The sequence below is a fragment of the Stegastes partitus genome, unplaced genomic scaffold (assembly GCF_000690725.1).
Source record: "Stegastes partitus isolate 25-593 unplaced genomic scaffold, Stegastes_partitus-1.0.2 Scaffold920, whole genome shotgun sequence".
Lineage (NCBI taxonomy): Eukaryota > Metazoa > Chordata > Actinopteri > Pomacentridae > Stegastes > Stegastes partitus.
In genome coordinates, this window is record NW_007578651.1 from 97,059 (window position 1) to 107,913 (window position 10,855).

Below are 10,855 nucleotides of genomic sequence, written 5' to 3' on the forward strand. Positions count from 1 at the left end.
CCACAACGTATGTGTGACACCACACACCCAGTAATATTCAAATCTAAATTAAAAGCTCACCTGTTCCGCTCTGCTTTTCCCACCTAGGCCTTTATCTTGACATTTAGTGTTGTTTTTATCTGCTTGCTGTATTTCTTTGTTGTCTACTTTTGTATTAGTTGTTTATTGCTTTTATCCTGTGAAGCGTCTTTGAGTTCTTGGAAAGCGCTATACAAATAAAATTAATTATTATTAACAAGTCGTGCCCTAATGTGAATGTTACAGTGCAGAGACCAAATTTTAACTCGGCAAAAGGTCGGTTTGGGAACAGAAGAGATGGAAACAAATTACTAAGAAACATTCTTTAATTTTTCCCATATTTAAGGATTTTTAAACTTTATCTTATACAAAAAAAAGTATCCGTTTACTTAACGTTTACACATTTTGCATTAGAACATACTCTGAAATTGTTGCAGGTTGACACAGTTACAAAACATTGAACACAAAAATGTAAAGGAAAACGATTCTGTACACAAAACAACAGAACAAACCAGCACCTCTCATGAAGGGTCAAAATGCCACCAATAATAAATATCACATTATCATTGATGAGCTTATATATGTCTGATAAAACTTGAGAAGTTGACAGAACTCAATTTTTAAAATGGGAAAAATAATTGACTGCATTAAAATACTAAGTAACCCTGACATTGTAAACTACAGGACCTGTCAAGTGGTATTTTATCTTTTACGATTGATGAATCAAATTCACAGATACAAAGACTAAAGAAAACGTACATCTCCCTCACATGCACGCATTCGCACAAACACGCTTCACACTCATGAAATATAAGACTGTTGAGAGGTGACCGTGTCAATAAAATTCATGAATGATTTCAAAGTGACAGCATGACTGTGGCGGCAGATTCCAGTCTGATCACATCATAGAATAAATGAACAGTTTTCTAGTTAAGATTTACAAGATCTAGTGGCCTGTATGTGTGTGTGTGTGTGTGTGTGTGTGTGTGTGTGTGTGGTTTACCAAGAAGAGTTGCCTGCTCCTCTGGCGTAACATCAAAATATGGCAGCTGTTGTTATGGCTTGTGTTGTCTCTTTCAATAGTCCAGTCAAGTGGCTGGGCTGGTAGCTTTGGACACGGTATCCACAGCTGCTGAGTGAACGAATGAATTTAGGGCATGCACCACTCCCAGTGCTGTACGACTTTGAAGGAGAGCGCCCCAAGTGCTTCTGAAGAGACCCTGAGCAGGAACCCAGTGAGGGACAGTGGCCTCTTGACTCCTCGCCTCTCGCTACCAGACTTCTGGGACTTCAAACAAGGAGGTCGTGGATTCAGCTGCTGTACAAGAAGACGAAGACACATTTTCAAATGACGACAAAAGCCACATTTCAGTACATTGATTCATTCAGAATCTGTCAACCCAACAGGTTTAATGCATAAATGAACACAACACACCTTCAGATTTCTTTTTCTTGTTCTTTTGACCTTTCCTCCCTTGGACCGTTGAGGTTTGCTGCCAAGTGATCGTCCCCTCAGCATCACTGCCTGGATCTGTGCTCCCAGAACTTTTATCGTCATCAGGGGCTGGGCTCAACTCAGCCGAATTGGATGCATCTCTGCAGAACACAGCGTCCATTAAAAGGGGCTTAAAACGCCAACAAACAGGACAATAGTGACAGCATAAGTGCGGTCACTGCTTCTTTAAAATAATAATAAAAGAAAAAACACTTACGTTGTCTTAAGCCATCCCTCTGACGTCTTGCTCTGGACAGCTTCTGCATTGGCCTGTCTGCTTGGATCTACAAAACAGTGACAACCAGTGCAGAAGATCCTGAATTAGATCTCCTTATGCTGAATGCAAGCTTAAGGTTGAGCTTTACAAGTTAAAAAGGTTTAACCAAATGCCTAACACATCGTATTTAACGACAAGCGAGACAAAATGACTCGATAATGCCGAAGAAATCTTAACAGTAAATGGACACATACAGACAGGTGACGAATTAACGGAAAAGTCTGATCTGGTGGTTCTGTCATGTGGATGGAGATTTGCTGGTTTAGGTCCACTTGCCCCCTTAGAGGGCAAAGTCACTGCAAACCAATACAGCGTTGTTCTAATGATCACCTTTGTTCTGAGGAAACACCACATTTCTATTCTATGACTGGAGTGGTCTCTTCTAGGACGACAATGCCTTCATCTATAGGAGCATAAAGACTCACTGAGTATGAAGAGGATATGAATCATATGCTGTGGCCTTCACATTCCCCAGATCTAAACCAACTGTATACCTATGGGAGATTTTGGACCAATGTGTAAGGGGTAGTACCCTCCACCACCATCAGCACACCAATTGAGGACAGTAGAGAACATAGTGGCCCAACATGACCCTTTATGTTGTTCTTTTTCCTTTAAATTTGTCACCAATCTGTATCCTCAACTACAAAATGGCACAACTAGAAGAGAGGACAAGGAAAACCAAAGATGCATTGTAGTGAATACTTCATGTGCTCCTTCAATGGACTCTCCAGGATAAATGTCTGTGGGTACAATGCTGTCAGTTAAGAAGGCATCTGACCCATCTGCTCTGGAGCAGGTGGTCATTAATAAAATATAAACATCTGATGTTAAACAAATTACCAAGGCTTCCCTAACTTTACGTCTCTGGCTGTGCCCTTTGCCTCAGGGCACGCTGTAACTCTGCTAAGTACTTTCCTAGGGGGAAACCTGCTGCATGCTACCACGCTGCAGCAGGAAAGTACAAATGCACTCATGAATTCACACACCATCAGTTCTCATCTTCTTGCTGCCGGTGCTATCCGGGTATGAGTAGTGACTCCAGCCGTCTGCAATTAGAGCCTCTTCGGTTCCCTGCTCTCCCTGAACGGGACTGATGCTGCGTTTCCTCAACCTAGAACGGGAAAAAAAAAATAGGCCAGACATATCAGTGTAAACAGAGCGTGTGCCACCCGCTGAAACTACTACACAAATATACAGAATGCTACGCTGAAAAATGTAGTATGCAGCAGCGCAGGCGTACCTAGGGTATCCAAACCCAGAAGTAGTGGAGGAGGTGTAGTGAGATTTCACCCAGCCGTCTTCGCCCCAGGTTTTGGCTGTTTGGCCAGGCTTGTCCTTGTCTTTAGCCTGGATGTACTCTGCATATGTCTGGATCTTGTAGCTCTCTGCATAGCGGCTGGTGTTCATAGCTGCACAATGACAAAGATATTAATACTGTCTGAGATGTTTTTGTGCCGAGCCCAGTTCAGAGCGTGTACTCAACTGGAGTGTCATGCTTACCTATTTGTACCTGGTCCGTCTGACTCAGGGACACAAAAGCTGATGTGTCATCTATCCATGAAACCTGGATGTTTCCTGAGTGGATAAATGAGAGGATACAGGATAAACAGCAGGTAATACATGTCTGAAAGTAGATGTAACATGCTTAAAGATGTCTTACCAAAGGCACTAAAGAGCTGGTAGAGGTCACTGGTCTTCCATTCTTTTGGGAAGGTGACATACAGGACATGGTCTCTTTTGGGTTGCACTGTACGAGCAGCAGAAATCGAAGGGAAACATGAAGTGGAGAAGTGACGAGTGCAGTTTTAATTTCAATCCAAGCTAAGTTGCTTTATTTTAGCAATGAATGAAATTACTCAGTGTAATGTGAAAGGTCAACTCAAGTGCGAAATCAAATAGGAAATAATGCCATCTGTGCAGCTCTGCACAGCTTTTAATTGCCCATTTTGTTTTGTTCACAACCGATTATAGAGTAACAGCTCTAAGTAATAATTAAAAAACAGCCATGCATAAAAGGTTTGAAGAAATGTAAGCATCTAGTGAGCCAAAACCATTAAAAAACACCCCAAAAAACTGGATGTTAGGCGACTCACAGTCTGGTCCTGTGATGTTGAGGTAGGGTATATCTATAATCCTCATCAGGAAAAGCCTAGAAAACAAAGTAGGAACATTACAAAAACACCTTGAGCAATTATTCAATGAATTCAACAAACTCTAGGCATCGCTTACTTGTTGAAGAAAGGCTCAATTAGTTTTGAGCGGGCTGAGATGTAAGCTTTAGGTGGAGTCAAGAAAGAACCTGCAAAGGCATGTCAAGCAGAACAAGTTAAAATGGCGTGTATTCAAGACACTGTTCTTCATTTGTAAACAGGTCCAGTGTGACTGTGCGTTACCCAGGTAGTTGGCCATGGAGATGAAACACAGGCCAGTGATGTAGGCATCATACCCCGCCTCGTGGAGCTGCTCCTGGGCCGTGTCATAGCTGGGGAAGCCCTCTGCCGTTTCTGACAAGGAGAGGGAAGGAAAGATGTCAGCAGGATTTCTTTTTTTTTTTCTTGTTTTATTGGATATTTTTGTTTATGGTTGGGGTCAGTGTATTTCCTCACCGACTTGTGGCGACTTAAAGGGGGTTTCCTTCAGCTGTTTTTCCAACTCTGCCAGAGAAGTATTATTGATCAGCTCCTGTCATGCAAAAGGTAAAAAAAACAACATGTTAAAAGCACTCATCTATTCATGTAGAATTTAAAGACAAAAATCACAAATTAAATCTCAGGATGATGGAAGAGCTTCAGTTGCACCATCACAGCATAATCACACCAATTATATGAAAAATTCAATCTACTTAAAATCATAATTAGCTTTACAGGGCAAGTATGTGGATAAAGTAATTTGTGTAGAATAGCTAACAATATCAATAAACTGAGCAGAAAACAACTTCAGAGTGACAGATGTACAGGCATCTTAAAAAAAAAAAGGTTATTGCATCTAATGTTTTTCTTCCCTCCACCTTTCAATACATCCGTCAGTGACACCAACTAAAGCACAATGCGTCTGTGGTTTCCTTGCAGCACTGAAGTAAATGGTTTACCTTAAACGGCTGAGTGGAAGCCATCAACTTGGTGTCCAGAAGTCTGCAAACAAATAAACAACAACATCCAACAATCAAAACAAAAAAAAGCTTAGAAATGCATGTGTGAAAACATGAAAGCACATTTACATAAAAAGGAGAAACTACCTTGGGAAGACACACATTGTAACCTCTTTAAAGTCTTGCAGATCCTAGAGAAAAGCATATGGTCATAAATAATGCATAGATCACATTACTGTGCTTTAAAATGCTGTTTTATGTAGTAAAAAAAAAAAAAAAAAAGGTTGAATATTTAGCTGCTGAAAAACACTCTATATTTAAAATATCCATCTTGTACCTCTGGCAGAGGGCAGTAGAACTGGTGGATGGTGTGCATCACATCCAGGAGCATGTTGTGGCCAACGACAAGTTTCCCCTGTGGGTCAGATGGAAAGGATTTCCCAAAGCAAAGCTGAGTAACGTATCTCGTGAATGCTAAGGCAGTCCAGTGTGGAATCCAAAACTTGTAACTTTGAGAAGAATTTTAAATACAAACTCAAGATTGACTCACAGATTTAGAGATGGCGTGAATGACCCTGGAGAAGCCGACAGCATCATTTAGTTCCTCCTGTTGTCAAAAAAGAAAAGTAAAGTGTTTAAGGAAGATGAACCAACAGGTTTACAGGTTTTCCTACAGTCGATACACTTGGCAATTAAGACAAGAATGTGAATTCAAGATCTCTCTTAAGCCACAACTCACCTGCTCTCTCTCCAGTTTCTGCTGTTCCCTCCTCTTCCTCTCCTCTTCATCAACTTTACTGACCTGGATGTATCGCTCTTTCTGCACAGAAACAGAGCTTACATTTAGAATTCTACACTAAAACAGAACAGGTGACAAAAAAGGTAAAAAAAACAAAACATCTGCTGACCTTTTCTGTTTCCATTGTTTCTACGTGAAGACCCTTGGGGAACCTGAGAGATCAAGAAAAATGTCAACCTACAAACAAACAAACAAACAAACAAACGTGGTAACAACAACAAAAGGCAAAGCGCTAAGCGGCACTCACTTCCAGTTCAGCGTCTGGTAGATCAGCTTTCTCTGAAACCTGGTAAGTAAAAATAAAACTCATGATTTACATGTTAAATATAAATTCAGGGTTGATGTGACTTTTGAGAGAAAGGCTAGGTTACCCAGTACATGGATCTAAGTCCAAAGTCTTCTCTGAGTTACTGAAGAGGGCCTCAACCTTCTCTCTGTAAGGAAAACACAACAGAAATGATCAACACATAATTAGACCAAAACCTTGTGAAAACACCAACTGTCCCTCCTGTGTGACTCTGGGTCTGCCCACGGGGCAATGACAGCGGCTCCTTCCAGCTACGATATACCCCCAGTGGGAGGTAACCAGAGACAAGACACCTGGTTACCATGTCAAAGAACTAATCATCCAGCATCCACAACATTTGTCTCAATCCTCACACACAAGTCTTACTATCCAGAATTGATTTGGCACCATCAGTCTGACACAACAGCTACTTCCCTGCCTCTATGCTGTACCGCATGTTTCAGAATAGATAAAAGGACTCCAAGCGTAACACTTACACCACCCTGTTGATGAAATCTTTATGTTCCTCAGGTACGTGTGCCGGGCCTTTGGAGGATGACGGGGAGATATAGGATGGGGTCCCTACACCATTAGCATGTTGATTCCTCCTCTCCTCAGTCTGCTCTCTCAGCTGGGCTTCCTCTTCCTGATTCAGGTAGGGAATCCCTTTAAAAAAAACAGAAAAAAAAGTCTCCATTTTACCAATGTACAATGACCTGTAGTTATACGCTTGTACTAAACAGTTAGTGCAACTGGACATTCCCTCACATGAGCAGCCACCATTAAAATCTGACCAGTAGCCAGAAAAGCTACCTAAATAAGTAACAATGCATGCTACAGCCAGATCTAAATGCACTACAGTTTGTTGGTTACACGGTCAGGATCGCATTGTGATCTGATCTCAGGCAGGCGTAAATGTAGTTCATACAGTAAGGCCACATTCTTAAAAACAAAGAAAAGTTAAAAGGTCACTTAAACCCGTTTCCTCCTGCTAACTTAATTAACCTCAACTAAAACTACAGGTAGTAGCAGCAGCATTAGCTCAGCAGTAGAACAACACAGAGCCTATAATACTCTATTGCTTCCCTTGAAAGTGGATGTGCAGATTGTTGACAAATCAGCCAGTCATGCAAGACTAATATGTATATGGAGACTGGATCAAACTTTGGGCACACAATCGAGACAGTACGAATTTATTGTTATAGCAGGTGTAAATGTAGAAACCTGCAGGTTGTTTAAACCGCTAGTCAGATAATACTCAGATACAGGTGACAGATCAATACTGGGGATAAATGGGGCATTTTAGCAATATGGAGTTTTCCTCTGGCAAGGTGTTGCACAGTAGCTTTAGCAATGTTCCTGGCATTGTAGGTCACTGAATGTTGCAAACAATATTACCATCGCTGTGATAAGGTAGTGGAAAACCAAAATGTGTAGATTTCCAACCATCTAGGTCATGGTGTCTCTAGGAGCTTCAGCTAAGAAGCAGCTGTACTTCTTTACGTTCTTCAACATGTGTCTCGTCTTGCCCAAGAGACTTCTTCAGCTCAGTTCAGAGTTAAAGAAGCCTTTTGGATGAGTTGGCAGCTCTCTTTGAAAAAGAGGAGTTAAGTTGCTTTTTCACTGAAGCTACCAGAAATAAATGAGAACCATCATAGATCTTGCCAGTGTTGCCAAGCCTGTACAGCTTTCACGAGTTGTTACAATATCTGAATGGGTGAACATAAGCAGCAGCGACATAGTCCTCCACCTACAGGGGCCAGGCAAACACCACAACACTGGGGAGCAGGGAATTAAAAAAAAAAAAAGGACTACAGAGAGTGTAAACGTACATTTAAAAGTTCTTCAACCCAATTCTACAATGGTCTAAACCGTTTTCCAGTACGATACTGAAATGAGGTGGAACACAGTTTGAGGACGCTCAGACCTTTTAAGAGAACTTACGTCTTTACAAGCTCATCGTTCTAATGTTTGCGATCGTTTCTATCAATGAGGCTGTTTGTGTGAGAGACTGTCATTTTGAGCTAATACATTTGTTTGTTATCTTGTATACATTTACTCTCAGGACTGCATCGCAAAATACAATTTTTTTAACTATTTAGGTTTCTACAAAAGAGTGGCCCAACAAAATCTAACAGAACTGCATTTTGTTTGGTTCCATTCCAGTCTGTCAGACGACATCTTTCATGAGCCAACATTGATGCTGCACGATGTTCAAAAATTTCAATCAATGGTACAAGCACAAACCAAGGTTGTTGTACTGATTTGGTAAAGGATTCATTTTTCTGTCCAACACATTTTTCTACCTCAAATGAACAAAACATCTAAAACTTTACATGTCATTACTTGACAAAGACACCATTCAAGAACGTCATTAAATTAAATGGTTACATGAAACAGACGTTTGATTACAAAAAAGAAAAATAAGTAATGAAAGATTTGACTAACAAACTGACCAAGCAGAAGTTAAAGTTTTACATACGATGCCATCCCGATAGCATGCACTCTGCAATACAAAAAGGGCATTTCACGTGTCAACATTCATTTCACACTCACCATTACAGAAAACTTTGTTGAAGTCAAAACCCTGACTGGCCAAGAAGTCAATACTGGAGCTCTGAAATGACAAAGGGGATGTTTTTTCATATCTTTCCGCAGCTGAGAAGGCATTGCATGAACGAGCATTATAAAGCCTAAAAGTAATTTATCTCACTTGTTTACAGAAAGGCAACCCAGTAACCCTGAGGAGGCACGCTCACTTACTTGACAGATGAACTTTATGTCAGGGGACGTCCTGTTGAACGGTTTTGGGAATATATAAAAGTTAAAGGGCTTTGTGATATACCTGCAGAGAAATGACAGAATAGAAAAATTAGGATGGGGGAAATCATTCAAGTTCTTCGGGGTTATAACAACAATGTGCAAGCAAATCGTTGCTATCATTTCATTATCAGTCTGTAGTTTACATGTATTTTGCAGAGGACTCATTAAAAGGCATTGGGGACGTCTATGTAGACTGTTTGACCATTTTAAATTGAAGTTAGCCTATTGGGGCAAAAATCAGCTACTGGGCCCTCATTAACGCCACAGTTTTCCCAATGCAATAAGACCACTCTGTTTGCTGTGCAGTGATTTCAGAATACACATGATAAAAGCTAAATGACGGCGTAGAATTTCGACAGAACATGACATAAAACCTAGGCCTCAAAATCTGGTAATACAGCAGAACATGTCATAAGTCCCTCATTGTGTCAGCTGATAACATGCTTTGATGGGGCATGTTTTCAAAGAACTTCTCAATTGAATCAGCACAAAGCTTTAGGCACGCTGTAAGCATGAAGGCATGTGGGCCTCTTTTTGGGCAGTGGCCCATTTTGTAATCCAGTCATGTTTCAAGTCATGAGATGGTTCAAAGAATCACGACTTGCATGAAACTCAAGTGATTTTACTAAATGAAATGAAGACGAGCAGAAGACAATGGAGACAGTACTTTTGATTTGTCCTAGAATGTCAATGTCTGATTTATTTGTGTTCGTTATCAAGCAGATGTCACTCACTTTGACTTTGTCTGGTCATACTTGAACGTGCATAATCCAAACTGGAACAGCAGAAAGTCCATGGAATGCTGGTGGACAGAAACAAAGGGCTTTAAATAAGACAAAACAGCAAACAGCACGGTGTTCAGGCAGCTGCAGGACCGTGGATGAACAGAGCAGACTGGTGCACCGGAGTATGCATGTGGAGTGTGCAGAAGAATGTGGTATGCATGAACTCGGTTAACCTTTTTCAGCTTCGTGTACCGCTCCTCCGGTGTGTCCAGCCCGTTGGTGAGTGCACTGACATTAGGACCGTCACTTATCCCTAAAAACACCAAACACTTATGAGTTCCCATACATACATACACACACACACAGTGGTGACTATTTCCATGGGCATTTCTGCTACAAACGGTTACCTGAAAATTCTCCATCGATGGCAAGGAAGTCCGCCTCCTCTATGGCGCTGTACACCGTGCTTAAACTGTCTTTATAATCTGGAAGGAGTAAAGAAAAAAGAAGAAGAAAGCATTAATATCCGCATGTTAGCGTAACGAGGCGAGCGTGCTAGCCAGCAGTGGAGCACATAAACCGCCGCTACTAGCTAGCAGGCTAGCTAGCTAGTAGCATAAACCCCGAGGAAGCTCCCTTTTCACTCTTGTCCGTTTTAAACATATATTTTGTGACTGCTCTGTTGTACCTTGCCGTAATGTATACAACGAGCCGAGAAAGGCAATGTGCGAAAGCTGTCTGGCTACTTACTTCTGCGTGTTACCTCCATCCCCGCACAATGACTGAACCCGGCTGACAGCTAACGTTAGCTAGCCTCCGTCAACTGCCTTTTAACCGCTTGACAAACAGTTCCGCTGCTGCCGCACCGACTACCGCTGTAAGGGTCCGGGCTCTTTGTGGGGTTGCAGTCGAAATACGTTTTATTTAGGATTTTAAAAATGACACCACTTGTGATAAATATGTCAGGTTATTAAATATATTTATATTTGGCTGTACGTTAATAGCGGAATAATGAGGGACATGAAATTTGAAACACCGGTTTTGCGTTTTACTGCAGCAGCTTTATTATTGTTCCCCTTTCCTTCCATTTGTTAATATCTATATTTTTTTAATATTTAATTTCCCACAAATTAGCATAAATGTGGCACTCTCTTAACTTTAAGTATTAAAAAAAAATAAAAAATAAAAAATCAGGAATAATTTATGCCAGTTAAAGGTCAAAGGTCACAGAGTTGCTAATTGTAATATCTGTAAATTCATACCAATCATAAATATCTAATTTGAAATAGTCTGAAGGCAGACACGTTTTATATACTTCATGTAGTATTTTCTAATCCAATC

General features: G+C 40.9%; 1 protein-coding gene across 2 annotated transcripts; it reads right to left on the reverse strand.

The window, feature by feature from the left end:
* Positions 1-326: 326 nt before the first annotated feature.
* parn (poly(A)-specific ribonuclease (deadenylation nuclease)) lies at positions 327-10,339 on the reverse strand. 2 transcript variants are annotated; one of them, XM_008293898.1, is made up of 26 exons: positions 10,265-10,339; positions 9,922-9,999; positions 9,748-9,827; positions 9,524-9,591; positions 8,730-8,811; positions 8,523-8,583; positions 6,464-6,632; positions 6,052-6,114; positions 5,928-5,966; positions 5,790-5,832; positions 5,621-5,701; positions 5,432-5,488; positions 5,219-5,296; positions 5,029-5,072; positions 4,882-4,924; positions 4,400-4,475; positions 4,187-4,297; positions 4,023-4,092; positions 3,887-3,942; positions 3,454-3,540; positions 3,294-3,368; positions 3,034-3,202; positions 2,780-2,904; positions 1,731-1,797; positions 1,454-1,614; positions 327-1,333 (listed from the first exon to the last, which is right to left on the reverse strand). In XM_008293898.1, exons 1-26 carry the CDS (start codon positions 10,281-10,283, stop codon positions 1,290-1,292), a joined length of 2,046 nt encoding a protein of 681 aa, XP_008292120.1. In that variant the 5' UTR covers positions 10,284-10,339; the 3' UTR covers positions 327-1,289. The 2 variants fall into 2 exon arrangements, with proteins under 2 accessions (XP_008292120.1, XP_008292118.1); XM_008293896.1 differs by having other exon boundaries at positions 327-1,336.
* Between the last annotated feature and the right edge of the window lie 516 nt (positions 10,340-10,855).

Excerpts from the sequence above, each read along its gene's own strand:
- parn (XM_008293896.1), bottom strand. Across the intron at positions 8,812-9,523 it reads TATGACCAGACAAAGTCAAA|GTATATCACAAAGCCCTTTA; the intron begins GTGAGTGACATC and ends ATTTCTCTGCAG. Across the intron at positions 3,203-3,293 it reads GACGGACCAGGTACAAATAG|CTATGAACACCAGCCGCTAT; the intron begins GTAAGCATGACA and ends GTCATTGTGCAG.